A 16,214-nucleotide genomic window follows, 5' to 3' on the forward strand; every position below is an offset into this window, starting at 1 on the left:
CAGGTCCTGTGCTAAATAAACACTTAAAAATGATCTTGATCATAACAACCCTGGTAGGTAGGTGCTATTATTATCCCCATTTTACAATTGAGGAAACTGGAGCAAACATGTTGAGCGACTTGCCCAAGATATACTACAGCTAGTAAGTATCTGAAACAAGATTTGAACTCTAGCCTTCCTGACTCTGGATTCAATCTTCTACCCAATTCTCCTATCTAGCTGCCTTAGATGTAATAAGAATAATGGCTCATATTAAATGAGGCTTATAAAGTACTTTCTTCACACACACACACACAAATCTATGAAGTAGGTGGTGAAAACATCATCCCTATTATTCAATTGGAAAAAAAGATTCAAAGAAGTAACTTGACCAAGATGACATTTCCAACAAATGGCAGAAGAAAAAATTAACCTATCTTCAAACCCCAGTCTAGTACTCTTTTCACCATGCAATGGCACCTTTCTAATACTAGAAGGAATTTTAAGAAGGTCATGTAGCAAAGATGGCAGGCCAACCAACTTTTAGACTGGAATTCACAAAGAGCTCACAAAGAGCTAACAGTAAAACTGAAAATTCATTAGAATGAGCCTCTGGCTAAATTGCTTGGACAGAGATGGAACATTTAGTTGTTTGATGAATCCAAATGATTGATTATATCTAATATGGTCACTGTAACAAGCGAGGGAGGAAGGGAATCACGATCCTATTTTTCAGCTGAATAAACTGAGCCTGAGAGATTAAGTGATTTGCACAAGGTCTACATAACCAATAAGAGCCAGGATTTGAACTGCCAAGTTCAGTCTTTCTACCACACCATGGCATCATTTCACTTAAGGAAACAATATTTTCTCCCTTTAAAAAACAAGCAAACAAAAACCCTTTCTCCATTCTTCTCACCGCATGCACTTACATTTTCAGTAAAGAGATTAGTACAATTTGGTCAATATTTGTCAGATTTTCTTCTAAGGATCTCTAGTTTATGATAAGTATTATCACATTTTCCTTACAATATCCTTTTTTATATAGATGGCTAATTAGAGTCTCCATATTAGGTAATGTACACAAGGATATCTAGCCTTAGAACTTAGACTAAAATTCAGGTTTCCAATTCAGTAAAAATGTTTTTTCTACTTAAAACATATAGTATCTTTTAAGAGCTAGGACCATACCCTATCTTGTGTACCCACCTAAATCTTCTGCTGTTTCTTTTGTTTTCAGAGGAATAAAATTATTAAAAGTGGATTTGAATTCTTTTAAGTAAATTGAAACTGAATGTAAATTAAAATAGATATGTTCAAATGGATCTGTGATCTCATTGACTGGGCATTCTCTCCATTGATGAAGCTAAATCATCCAATTTGAAAACATTCTTTTTCAAAAAAGGTAGCTACAGACACTCAGTATTGATCAATATAGGAATTACATAAAGAATATAAGATATTTTTGTAAAACAAACTAAAATAAGATTGGCTTTCAGTTGTATATTGGTTTGCTAAAATTATCTGTCACATCTGGAAATTTTCATTGTTTTATGGTGAGCTACTATAATGAAACAACTGCTACTTTTGAAATTTAATAAAATTGATTACATAGCTCAAATCACAATTTATTAACTTTTAGGTGCTCTTTTCTTTACCAACTATAGATATCGGGCAGAAGGAATAATACCAGAGACTCCAGCTAAACTCATTCAGTTTATGTACCTTCCTGAACACAGAAGCAAGTGGGATAGATCATTACATACATACAGAATGTTACAAAGGATTGATTCGGTAATTTGCTTACTGTAGAACTTTTACTTCATAGTTTAAATAGTGCTTCAGTTTCCTGAAAAACTTTTTAAGAGATTTTGGTCTTATCCTAAACTTGACTTGTGTGCACAAATGCTATTTAAAGAATTAAAACTGAGGTAACCTTTTCATATTTAAAAACCTCAAAGTTTCTGGTAACAGGCTAATAGTTCTTGATCCCTATCACTAAATAATTGAGTATATTGTTAATAAGGCCAAGGTCCTGGATTCCATCTCTAAGTGGTTCATTTGACTTAGTTCCATTCTCTAGTTACTATGTTATCCCCTAAGCTTGCCCAAACATCTTGCAGATGTGTGCTTTTCATCAAAGAGAATTAAAAATATAAATGCAAATCGACCCCAACTTCTGGAAAAACTCATAAAACATTTCCTCCTGATGGTAGATCAATAGAATCAACATTGATAGCATCATGTCAGATAGCAGTAGAAATCAGAATGGACTTTGATTGGTACTCAAGCACATTTATTATGAGTAAAAAGTAAAATCTGAAAAAAGAGAAAAGGAATAGAAAAGGGAGATACAGGAGGAAAAAGAGAAGGAAGAGTTTGAGAGTAGAAGGCAGGACAGAGATAAAGAGAAAATAGCAGAGAGTAAGAAATGATAAAAAGAGAAAATAGCAGTTACCTCTTGCATAGGTATTATGAAGGGGGGAAATGAAGGGATAGAATTATAAGAGATTTAGGCCAGGAGGTATATGACCATAAAGCTGGGAAAATGGACATTGGACTTTGAAGGAAGATACTGTATACCCTTAACTGCTCATTAAGACATCTGTAAAAGTAAGACCTGGTGTCTATGGCATTAAGGGCTTACACCTCTAAAAATTATTTCGCCTCGCTTACCTTTTCACTTTTTTATTTTTGGCATGTTTATATTGTTGGTAGTAGTGTTTGGGTAAAATTTGTATTTGTGGGCAAATTTTGATGGTAATTCCCATAGACAAATGTCTGTTCTTTTAAAATCAGTGATATAGCCACAGGAACAACACTATTAAATGTGGGTTGTTGTTAAATAGAATTTTTGGAATTGTTCATACTTTTTCAAACTGTTTCCAGATCCATTTTTTCACCCACTTGACCATCTATATCCTACCTTCCTCCCCCCTTAAAAATTTGGTTTTGGCATTTTTGCCACCATAATGCAGCTCTGTATTGTACTCTTTCTGTAGCTAGGAGAGCCATGATGATAGAGGTTGGCCTGCTTATATACGCTATACTTTACCACTACTAATGAATCCTAATTTTCCTAGACCCTTGAGGATTCTCTAGTCTTTGGGGATGCCAATACCCAGTTTGAGAGAGATTCCCCACCTCCTCCATTTGAAAAATAGTACACTCTCTCTTGTGCATAGTACTCATAAGCACTTTAAGGAGTCTCAATATAGGTGTAATTCCTACATTAATGGGCTTTAGTTTTTAAAGTATTATTCTTAAGTCTATTTTCTTAAAATTACTTTTTTTATTTTTTTTCTTAAAATTACTTTTAACTACATATTTGGAACATAAAAGGGAACATAAAAGGAAAGCAAAAAAGTTAAAAGAAAACTTTCCTGTGGTTTGGAATGATGTTTTGCCTTTTTTCCTAGTAATTTTTTCTACTGGTTGTTATCCCTTTGTAGTTAAAAGATGGGAGCTGAAAGCAGAATTTTCCTTTCAAACTATGAAATAAAAAATAATTTTGTTGGTCCAATTCTTAGCTTTCCTAAAGAAAGAAAACTTTATAGTGACACTTTAAAAGGGTTTTGCATGTAGGGGAAGAAAGAGAATGATTTTACTTCCCGAATAGTATCTATATTCTCCATCAAAAGAGGCTATTATAAGAGCCAAAGCCAATGGTAGCCTCTGGACCCATGCAAAATGTGTCTTCCAGGAGACATATTTTTTAGGAGCATATGACAGATCCTATGTAGCAATGACAAAGAACCTATGTGCCTGAAGCAGATAATACAGGAGATGGAAAGAAAAAAGTTTTTTGGGTGGTGGGGGCCAATCACAAGAGGCCTTCCAGTATGTAAGAAGAGAATGAAGTTCTGTATATTTATTACTATAGATGTAATAAGGTTCCTTTGTCAAGTGCTCTAGAAGATTTGGTAATTTCTGACATAATTTATAAGCCATATTTTTCTTTCAAAGAGAAACTAACTTTAGAGAATAAAGTTATTTTTTTGAATGCGAAAAAAAGTATTTTTTACAATAACAGCTGTAATTTTTATCTATTTTTGTTACAGGATACATTTATATTGCATACCATTACAAATAGTTTTGCCATGGGCTCAATTGCCCCCAGAGACTTTGTCGACTTAGTACATATCAAGTACTATGAAGGGGAGAAAGTGATTGTCAGTTGTAAGTTGAAACATTTTGGTAATATTTTGGCATAGATTTAGATTGGTTTCCCTTTTTATTTTGGGTCTACCAAGAATGATTGTGTTCTCAAACATTTGCTTTCGGCTTTTATTTTCCTAATGACATCAATAAATGGAATGTTGAAATAGCCTCATTGGTCTCTCTTCATCCCGTTCCTCTCTCTCCCAGTTGTCAAAACAGTCTTCCTATAATATGATTTTGACCATATCACTCCCTTGCTTATAAAACATCAGCAGTTTCCCAGATGTCTCTAGAATGAAATAAAAGCGATTGGTCAGACATTTAAGGACTTTCACTACCTAGTTCCATCCTACCTTTTCAGAATCCCTTTCATGCATTCTACATTCCTGTCAAACTATATACACTAGCTGCTTTTCAAACTCAATATCCCATAAGAAGTACCTTCCCTCAAGCTTTCTCTCCTTTGGGTTACCATCCCCTTGGAAAGCTCATTGCTGACCCCTGAAAGTTTTCTCTTGCATTTAAACCATTATTTTCATTGTTGTTGTTAGTCTATCTGATGCGAATATCTGAAATCACATTGTCACAGTTAGCTGTGTTGTTAGTGGAAAAATTTCTTCTACTTCTTATCCTTAGCTTCAAATTAGGCCATGTGGCTGAAGACCCTTAGATTAGGATTTCATAATCTCCCTTCCTGAACATGGCTTTTCTCTAGTTCTGACTTTGATTCACCATTGCCTGGCACCCCTCAACCCTCCCTCCATTGGCTGGCTCTTGCATATCTCCTGCCCCTCAAACATGCACTAGGGCCAGTGGACATGGATCCTTCTGTTTTATGTTGTTCATCTTTTCCAGCACTACAGCTTGGGTGAACACTCCTATAGGATGGTTTTGTAAACTTTTGGGTCCCACTGTAATTAGGAAGTGTTTGATATATAAAAATATTGTACATTTTAAATTTCTTATCCCATAACCAAAATTGTTCAGATTCCTATCATCATTTACTACTAATACATATTTATATGTTACTTTGAGGTTTTCAAAGTATTTTCTACCTTGTGAATTAGGTTGTATTATCTTCGCTTTACAAATAAGAAAACTGAAGCTAAGAGGTGAAATACCTTTACCATGCTCATAAGTGGCAGAGATGAGACTCAGGTCATCTGCTCACTTTGGCTCATCACATTATATGATTACCCATTTGTCTTTCTGATATGAGTGAGTCCAAATGATAGCAACAGATAGGCAGAGCTTGGTTGCTCTCCAATGTAAGGAGAGGGAATGGAGAGGTCTTATGTAGGTTAAGGGAGATGGGCATATATGTATGTATGTAACTGATCCATTAGGCAGTGACTGATTCCTAGTACCACAGGCACTAAAATGCTAAATAGCCTACATGCTGCTCTTAAAGATAGATATAATTTGAAAATCTGAGTGTAAATCCCATTTTTGCACTTCATATTCCATTTTAAATTTACTAGGGGAAAAGAGTATTTTAAGTAAGCTTGCAATTAATCCTTTGGGAAAGCATACTCTTCTATGATGAGAACAGTTGTCCTTCAGTGTTTTGTGATTCCATATTTTTAAATTTGTTTTTTTATAAACATCCCTACTATAATGCTATGTTCTTGAGTTAACTGTTAACTGCCTGTTAGTCTATAAATATGTAAATGTCTTATATGTATAATGCAAAAATATGATAGGTCATAATTACTAAAACAAAATATTTTACTCTCTGATATTTAAGCTTTGGTAACAATTTCTATTAAAATTCACCCTTCAGCCTAAAAAAAAAATCAAAGCAAACCCTAACCTCTAGGAAACTTATCTAATACCTTATATTTATATGGCATTTTACAGTTTTAATCTCATCTGATTTTTACAATCACCCTGTGAGGCAAGATTCATTGGGGTTACTTTTCAATTTTACATATGGAAAAACTGGAGCTCAGAGAGAAGTAGCTGTTTATCTTAAATCTCTTTTTAGCCTTCCAATATGTCCCTTGGGAGAGAGATGTCCTTCAACTTTCAGCCTATATCTAGGAAGATGTCAGTGCACTTCGTTATAATTGTGATATGAAGTGGAATAGGAAGAAAGAGCCTGATGCAGAGACTGGCTTTTCTTTTTGCATCCTCAACATTTAGTACTTAAGCTAAATGTCTAGCACATGTGATGTTAATAAGTACATAATTCCCATCACAATTACTTCAACATCTAGGAGTAGTCTTGACCTAGAACTTAAGGTGGTACCAAACTTTTTTTCTTCTCTGCATATTAATAACTTTTCCTTTATGGAATATATCACATAAAACCTCTCTTTTCAAGATACATCAAGGCAAAGAATAAAATCAGACATCAACATCTGAGATTGAGAGCTATAAGGGATTTTAGAGGAAACCACCCTATCCCATTTATAGATGAAGACACTGAGGTCCAGAAGTTAAATTACTTGCCCAGAATCACACAGCTAGCATAATATTAAACAGAAAAATAACTTTAAAGCTCTTTTGATATTAGTGAAACAAAAAACATTGTCCTCAAGTCAAATATAACACTATTGGTTAGGCTGATTTTAAAAATTCTGAACCTGACCAATACCAAATTACCATACACATATTAGCACACAAATTTTTATAAACAAACACCCATATAATGGGGAATAAAATGGCTTATGAAGCTACATATCTATATAATCTTTCCTTTTAACATAATTTGACATTTTTTTTCAAAGTTTTCTGCCTGTGTGTCTCCTTTGTTCTTTGTTTTTCAAATGAATAAGCATATTTTGATAGAAATTCTGAGTTATCTTTGAGCCATGTAAGATACAGGGCACAGCCTTACCTTGACAATAGTAGGAAACCCCAAACATCACAGAATAAATTCATTCAGCAAACCTTTACTAACTGTGGGCAGACCACTATCTTAGTTGCTAGAGGATTTACAAAGTTTGAATAAGACCATCCCCTCATGGAACTTATAGTCTAGGATGTGAAAAAAATTTTAGACATAATTATCAAGAGTTCAGCACTGACTGAACTCATTGATTCTTCCTCATATAACTTCACTTGTTTGTCTAAGAATCACCTAAAAAACTTTCAGATCAATCAAATGAATTTGTCTCTAGCAATACAAAAAAAAAAAAAAACCTACTTGTTGCCTTGAAGGTTCTTATATATAGATAACTAAAATTCTTAATGACATTTAATTTTTTAAAAATTTTACTTCTTTAAGTTTACTTTTGATATCAAAACATTAGAAATATCAAACTGAAGAAAGTCTGAGAGTCCAGAGTGTATAGACCCATGAATATCCCCAAAGATGAATGCTGGCAAAGATTAAGTAAAACTGAATGCTGCTTTATATGCATTTTCTGAAGAGAATATATTGTTATATTATTTGCCATGTTTATGAGAAAGTTTTCATTAAAATGCCTTTCTTTTTTTAAACTACTTAGCTGTTAGTGTGGAATATCCACAATGTCCTCCAACTTCGACTTATATCCGTGGTTATAACAACCCTTGTGGCTACGTATGTTCACCACTGCCAGAGTAAGTAATTAACATGCACATGAAAAAAAATTGTTCAATTTATGAAATACAAAATACCCTTACTAAAGAGAAAAAAATGAATTCTAGTAAGATTTATTGTGTAATTCTGCTAAGTAAATCCTATCTTGCCCATTCACTTCTACTATAAAATTGGAGAACCACTTCCTTGGGAAAACATTTGGCTCCTAGAATTAAAGTCATTGGGGTGGGGGAAGTTGGCTTTTTTCCATTTAGAAAATTTATTTTTAATAGAATTTATAATATCTCAGTCCCCTCCTCCTCTTCTTGTATCATGGAAGGCATCACCCAGGAGACAGAAATGTGTATATATAATATATATGTGTGTGTGTGTGTATATATGTATATATATACACATAATGTCTTTCATGTTTTCCATTTTTCAGTTAATTCTCTAGAAGTGAGATTAAAGTCATTCTTAAGCATGAGTAGACCAGGGAAGTACTCAGTTTTCTAGTTATAAGAATATTACCTTGCTAGTATGTAACTGATGGTTTACATTTCTCTATTATATTCCTTTGTATCATTAAACTGGGAACAAGTTATAAAAAGAATGCAAATAACCATAGGTAGTTAATGCATTAATTTATCAAATCACTTCTACCTAATAGTTAACTAGGGATAATTCCCTGCAGAAATAACTATATAATGAATGAACTTGATAGGAGAAATGGAAGAGGGCCGGATCTTCTATCAATGCAATCCTCAGATAATGGAACCCTGAGTAGTATATGATAGTGACTTAGGAAGCAAGGGGACAGGTATGAGGACACTGGATACCTGGAAAAGGACAAAATTTTTACCTGTTTCACAGTTTAGTCCAAGATTATAAAAATGTCACAGAAATACATATTTTAATATATATATACATGTATTTAACAGAAAAACCTAGATAAAAAGTAAAAAAAAATTATGATTCTTATGTTACTGATATACTATTCTCAAATTGACTATAGAAAAGTTATGTGGAGTATTGGAAACATTAGCAATATAATTTGCTTCACAGAAGGCTGTTTATTAAATTAGACATAATTCATCAATTTATTTAAACTGGGGATACTAGAAAATTAATTTTCATCAAAAGAAAGATACCTGTACATGAAAAAAATCTGCTCGATTACTCATTAGATATGAATCTTTTCTATTTATTGACCATCAACGTTATAGTGCCCAGAATCTTAAAAGACATCTTTCTGCATTCAAAAGTCTTAAAATACTGTAAAATTTGAAAAAGGAATTCCAATAGGTTTATTTACAAATGAAGAATTTGTGGGAATACTTAATGACAACTTATTTTAAGGCAGGTAAAATAAAATTGAATTGAAGAGTCATATTTCTTTATCTATATTCTGCTGTAATATAGTTCCATTAATTATCTACCCCAATGGAAATTATTGTATCATTGGTTTAGATAAGCAATATTGTCAGGTTTATTTGACCTTTGCCTCTGGCACCCCCTCCACCAAAAAAATAAGAATGAAAGCATTGTCAATAGTTGCTGACTTGGTAGCATAAGGCCAATATCAATTAGTCCTTTGGTAGTTTTCTCTGTGCCCAAGACTTACCTCTGTGCAGCACTGGCTTGTGCATGAGACAAGGTTATCTCATATGATGTCTCTACATTTTCATGTTGCTTTGTAGGCAATCTCAGGTTGAGTCTTATTATGGCTATTAATAATAGCTAAAACCTTCCTGCCCAATGAATCAATGATGTCTTCCTGATTATATGAACAAACATTTGAATTATCAATTTATTTAATTTTTAATGGCAGGGACAATGGCAATGGGGAGATAAAATCTCTTAGAATCTGCTACACAATAGAGTTGCTGGGGGGTGGGAAGGGTCTTTACTAGAAAGTTGTATTCTATTATTTTATGTATCCTAAGCAGGTCTTTCTGCACCTCTTCCCTCTAGACTGGTTAGCACCTTATGTCCTCATTGCTTCTACAGAGAGCTGGGAAGCCTCTCTGGCCTAAATGGACAGGATGGAAAAGAATTTTATTTCAGGAAGTGCTTTACTCTCTTCTCACTAAAAGGATTAGGACCCTAGATGCCATTTCCTGTGGATACATTCTGTCTAAATAATAGGAAATTCTATAGGAAAGAAGCAGGGATAATTTAAAAAAAGTAATTCTCTAAATGCTGAGCCTACCAAGTCATTTCCCCAAATCAAACAACAGTAATATATGACTATAGATTAAACAACCCAACGCTACAGATGAATCATTTTCCAAGTTATATATGCACAATCCACAAGGAAGTAATCAATAGCTAATTGTACTTTTAAAGAAGGAATATGAGGTTTTCTTAGTCAAAAGCCTCAGAGCTCCAGAATTCTATGTGATATTCTCAAATTCCTTGCCTATTTCTAGCATTCCTAACATAGTCATTCTGGAGTTCCATAAATGTCAGCAAATTTCCTAGAACTTCAGACAGTAGCTATCTTTTCCCCATTTTCTAATTTGTCATATTAAAATATCACAAAAAAATTTAGGTGCCTAAATGCTAAACTTGATGAATATTACAGTTATAAAAAGAATATAATATAAATTAAAATTATAGCAATTAATAACTGACTACACATTTAAACGTATTTGGGATAAACAGATTGGACAAATCCATGAGTCCAAGAATTATTAATATTTTTCTTCCTTTGCTCGCAGGAACCCTGGATACTCCAAATTGGTGATGTACGTACAACCAGAACTGAAAGGAAATTTATCCCGGGCAGTGGTTGAGGCAACAATGCCTACCAACTTACTGAATTTGATCCATGATGCAAAAGATGGAATAAAGGCACAGAAGGCTCATTCAGCCCATTCATCCCCAAAAGGCCATTCATCATCACTCCATAAGAAATGAGGTGGTTCTACAGCTTCTGAATCATGCACTTTCTTCAGTTCCCGTCTAGCAGTCAATGTGGAATGTATACATGCCATTATGTCAGTATTCTCATGCACAATCAGTGGGGGTTCTTAACAAAACTAAGAACTCAATTATTTAAGGAACAACATTGAATATAGCTTCTATCTCATAAACAATGATGTTAAATATCAAGTGTTACTAAGAGCACCACTGGTACCTTGCTTTCTTCTGGGAAATGATACTGAATAAGATTAGAATCAAGCAAAAAGTACAGCCATTCCGCATAAACTAAAGCTAGAGAATACCTTTTTTCATTCACTTTGACTGTTCAGACTTGATAAACTTATGTAATAAGAGCATAAATAATAAAATAATAATAAAAGTTCCACTTAAATATATACCAAATAAAGTGTAAAATTTAAAACTGGATGTGACAAGTCACAAAACTCCAAGGCTATCACACTTTGCATACCATTTATAGTTAAACAATTTTTATATTTCATTAGCTTGTATGTTGAATACACTTCAAAAATGTTTTCCTGCACTAACAATTTTGCTAGTCAAGATTCCTGATCTTTGTAAACAATGGTTTTTAAGGAGATAAAAATCTCCAAAACCAGTTATCTATTTCCATTTAAAAGTCTTACGTCAATATTCTACCTACCCGTTGAAAAATTGTATACTATTTTTGCATCTTGGCTTCAACAGCTTTTGAGTTTTAACCTAAAAAAAATCCTGATCAGAATATAGGTATAGAAAAGCCAGAGACAGGATGGGAACACAGCTCCCCAAAAGCAAGCCACTTCTAGCTACGAGTGGTCTCCTGGCTTTCCATAGACATATTCCTCCATATCTTTGTAGAAGGAAGAGTTGAGATGGAAGTAAAGGATTCAAAGGGAGAGAATTATGATTTTTGAAGCCACTGTGATCTAGGAGGTCCTGGTCAACTACAGAGATAATCTATCATCTCCAACGCCCTCAGTGCTGGTGGCTCTTCCTGATAACTGCTAAATATTCAGAAAGATACTTATAAATATTAAATAAATATTTAAAATATTCAGAAGATACTTATCAATAAAGAAGTGGTTAAAGCTATAGTTTGGAATGCATCATGTTTTGTTATTATGCCAGCTCTCATTGCATTCTAAACACACACATTTAATTTTTAATGGCATCTGTCATTAAACACAGAATAACTTTATAGATCATCCTTATAATTCTCTCATGTATTATGGAAGTGGAAATATCCCCATTTACCGGTAGTATATTTGAAGAGGGTAAATTAAATGACTTGCCTTCCAAGATATATATATATATATATGTATATATATACATATATATATATGTAATCAAAAGTGGAAGCCTAAAATATCAATCTTGTAATTCTTTCTCCGTGACCTGTTATCCTTTCTAATATTTAAAATTTCTAAAGAAAGATTAAAGCTTTACCAGATAGCTAGGGCTTATAGTGGCAACTATAATAAAGTTATATATATTTTGAAAAGATAGGTAGTATTGGTATCTAAGTAATAAACACAGAAGAGATCTTGTATTCACTGTGATCTCCTAAAACAATTCAAAATTAGTTTTTCTTTCATTTTGGTTGGTTATATTACATATGTAATTTTTTCTGATTTTTTGAGAATTATATACCACTCTGCTTTAATATTATAATTCCCATGTGAAAATAGCACATTTTCTTCTCTTCTCACTCCATTATCCATAATAGATTCTTTCACTGTGCCACTAAGAATTGAATAATATTAGAATACTAGTGTGCTGCACAGTAGAGGACTTTGACATGCTCAAGTATCCCAAGACTGTGAACCTTGTTGTTCTGTTGTGTCTAACTCTTCCTGACACCAGGAACTATACTGTCCATGAGGTTTTCTTGGCAAAGACTTTCAGTGGTTTGCCTTTTTCTTCTCCAGTGGATTAAGACAAATGGTTTGCCCAGAGTCACCTAGTATCTTGAGGTTGGATTTGAGGATTCAGATCTTCCTGACTCCAGGCTCAGTGTTCTATCCATTGAGCTACCTATCTGTCCTTAATACATTGCTGTCTGTTTTTCAACAATTTTTTTTATCACTTTTTCTTCTTTTTCATTAATATGACTGTGAAATGTTTTGGGAAACATTTTAAAAATATGAAATGTAATATTGCTTATTTTCATTATGCCAATTCTGAACGGGAGTTTATTTGTAGGAAGCCATATATACTTAAATTCCCTACTTTTCTTTGATCAGAAAGTGAAAGTTTTCTGTTTGATAAACATATCCTATGAACTGATTAAGTGTTTAGCCTTTTAAAAAGAATTTCAGTAATCATTTCAATTGGATAACTTTATAGTTTTCTAAGGATGTTTTTAGGCATTATGTATTTTTGAAGTTTAGCATGTTAAATTTCCAATAAAACTATTCAAGGAATCAAGAATGTAAACAATGTAGATATTATTTATCCTCAGAATTATAAATTCTATCAGCAAATCAGGAGGGGTTAAGTGATTTTGGCAGGGTCACACAGCTAGGAAGTATCTGAGGCCAGATTTGAACCTAGGACTACCTGTCTCCAAGCCTGGCTCTCAATCCATTGAACCACCCAGCTGCCCCTAAAGCTGAGGAACCTTGGGCACATCATTTTTCAATAAGCAAAGATACATGCTCTCTGTGAATGTTTGAGCAGGCAAATAGAAAAGAAAGCTAATTTATTATGTTCCTGTTATATATGTAATACTCTGGGATGGGATAAAAGGTGATTAAAAAAAGAGGGATGGTGGTAGATGGATATATTTTTATGAAGAAATTTTTGACTTGCTCAATTTGTCTTAGTATTCAGCATTATTATCTATAAATCTGTAATATAAAAAAGCTTCCAGATGTTTTGGGGATTGAAAAATGGAATGATTCCTACTACCATTCCAATATCACGATAATTAAAAATAAAAAAAAAATGACAGACTACTGCCCTCTTTAGGATTTCACTTAACGTTTTGTTCTGTGTAACTGATGGATCTCCTTGGATTGCTCCCTGACCTCCACTAAAATTAAGGCCTCCAAAATGAAGATGTACCCTATCATGCATTTCCCAGACTTGGCTAGTGCTATAAATCTAAAAATGAAATTCAATGCCTATGTCTATATACAAGAGTTCCATCTGAACCAATTCTTCTCCCTCCAAATTCTGTAAAAAACAAGAGTTAAAACAGTTTGCATTAGTGAGTTGGCCTGATAAGCTAAGAGTGTCTTATCACAACATAAGATCATTATATCTACACACCTCCTGACCTTGCCATTACTCCTACTTTGGCATCTATGACATTAGTCATACTTTAGACTTTAGATAATTAGACATTGAGGTCACTGACAATGCACTGATCTTAGCAAAATACTTGTGTTTGAACTTTAGCTCTGGCCCTCATTAGCTGAGGGACTAGAGGTGAAAAAAGTTAGTCTTAGTTTTATAAACTGTAAAATAATTTGTAAAATCTCTATCACAAGTAGGGAAAAAAAACTTGACACATTTTTTAAAAAGTGAGCTATTATTATCATTCCTGGCCTCAAAACATTTATGGGATTTAACTCTGGAAGCAACCTTAAAAATCAGCTAATGCACATTTCTCATTTCACAGATGAGAAAATTACAGCCCAGAGAGACTGTGATTAGTGTGAGGTTACACAACAGTATGTATACAACAGATATGGTATGCAAACCTCTGTATTCTGACACAAAATTCAAAGTTTTTCCAAACGATCACATCATCTCCTTAACTAGTTGTTTGTCTCTTCAGGAATATTTGACAAAAGGTCCTTGAGGGCAACAGCAGCATCATTTTTTAATCTCTGCATTTTCAGTGCCTGGCACAGTGCTTTTTAACCTAAAAGTTTACTGCATTGAATTGAAACAAGTTCATTTTGAGTAGCAGCCTTTAAAAAGTCCAGTTGAGTACTGCGACTGGTCAGAACAAGAAGAAAACTTCAGTCTCAAAAATAACAATTTTGAGAAATAGTCTAAAAAAATCCTATTTCCTCTTTTAAGGTTTTTAAAAACTATATTCTAAAGTCTTATGCTTCCATAAAAAGATGTTTCTGAAATCTATTTGTGACTTATGTCTCTTTTATACCTATTCAAAGCCATCTGTAAGCTAATTCTATTCATTATGACATATAATTGACTAACAGTTCATAAATATTGGTCAAGTACATCTCATATGCTATATTTATCATTTGTGCCACAACTATGAGCTTAAGTCAATGTACTTCTTGAGATAGTCTATGTTGATAAACCATGAAATCATCCATGGTGATAATTGTCTGGGAGAAATTATGTCCATTAGCCTCTCCAATAAGTTTATTAACCTTATATAACTTTTAGTTTAGAAAAGAAAAAAATGCTTGAAATAAAGGATATCTATAGTAGAGCTCCAAATGGTAGCAAGATGTTGAGGAGCCTGTATCATTTTTGCCATATTATTTTAGCTACCTCCAAAAAATTTCTTACCATTTTCCTTTGGGTTATATAAAAAGAAAAGGCCCTCAGGGACAATGAATCCATACATTCTGAGAATTCCAAACACAAGCCTTAGGCTCTCAAATGGAAGAATATGTTCACTTGTCTGCATGTTGCCTTGTAAACATTCTTGAGTCTTCCCATGTTCTTCAGATTATTTCCACATAAGCTATAAATTCCTTGAGAAGAGGGACCATGCTTGTAATTTTTCTGTATCTCCTCCATATCCTTAAATACCACACCATTTCCTAAGCAATGTTCCAGGATACTACTTTTTTAAACCCATATCCACTGTCTTAGAATTTATACTAAGTTATCAGTTTCAAAGCAGAAAAGTGGTAAAGGCTAGGCAATGGAAGTTAGGTGACTGGTCCAGGGTCACACAACTAGGAAGTGTCTGAGGCCACATTTGAACTTAGGACCTCCCATCTCAATCAAGTCTGGCTCTTAATCCACTGAGCTACCTACCTGCCCCTACAGAATATTGTGATGTACTACCAAGATGCATTTATGTCACAAGTATGGGGTGTCCTTACTCTGCCAATTTTTGAGATGGTAGTAACTGAGAAAAAAGTAATGATTTTCTCACATTTGATTGTAAAGAGGTTCCAGTTTCCAATCTCCAGCAAAAGCTATAGAAATACCACATCTATTCCCCACAGTCCCCTGTAAGAATGGTTCATCAGAGGCTATAAACCAGGGTTCTTATGACAACCCTAATCTTGTACACTGAAGTCCTAATGCCTACATATCCTTTTTTTCCTATGAAGTGCTTCCCCTTCTAATGCCAACCTGTTCCCCTCCCCCATCCCAGCCAGTAAAAGCTAGTTGAACTATTTGAATACATAGTGACTTTGGGATGATTAAACCTGAATATTTGGTTGTCAACTTAAATTATAAAACCTACGTTAGTTGCTTTGAGCAAAGTCTGTCTTTAACAAGTAGCTGGAACCTAAGGTTTTCTGTATTTAAAACCTCTCAGCAAGCTGAGGCTCTTGGGTTGCTTTAAACTTCAAAAAGGAAACACTGATCACTGTTCTTAACTGCCTATAATGCAACATTTTGTGGCTATTTTACACTTACATATACATGCATAATTTCCCAAATTAATGGAATATGTACTAATGCTGACCAT

General features: G+C 33.7%; 1 protein-coding gene across 1 annotated transcript in view; it reads left to right on the plus strand.

Moving 5' to 3' along the window:
- STARD6 (StAR related lipid transfer domain containing 6) overlaps positions 1–10,608 on the plus strand; it is a 32,827-nt gene extending 22,219 nt beyond the window's left edge. The window contains exons 3-6 of the mRNA XM_044657810.1: positions 1,647–1,773; positions 4,041–4,158; positions 7,596–7,689; positions 10,372–10,608. Coding sequence (XP_044513745.1) covers positions 1,647–1,773; positions 4,041–4,158; positions 7,596–7,689; positions 10,372–10,570 — 538 coding nt within the window. The 3' untranslated portion in view covers positions 10,571–10,608. The remainder of the gene's footprint in view (positions 1–1,646; positions 1,774–4,040; positions 4,159–7,595; positions 7,690–10,371) is intronic.
- The last annotated feature ends 5,606 nt before the right edge of the window (positions 10,609–16,214 follow it).

The sequence above is a fragment of the Gracilinanus agilis genome, chromosome 1, assembly GCF_016433145.1.
Source record: "Gracilinanus agilis isolate LMUSP501 chromosome 1, AgileGrace, whole genome shotgun sequence".
In the NCBI taxonomy this organism is placed as follows: domain Eukaryota; kingdom Metazoa; phylum Chordata; class Mammalia; order Didelphimorphia; family Didelphidae; genus Gracilinanus; species Gracilinanus agilis.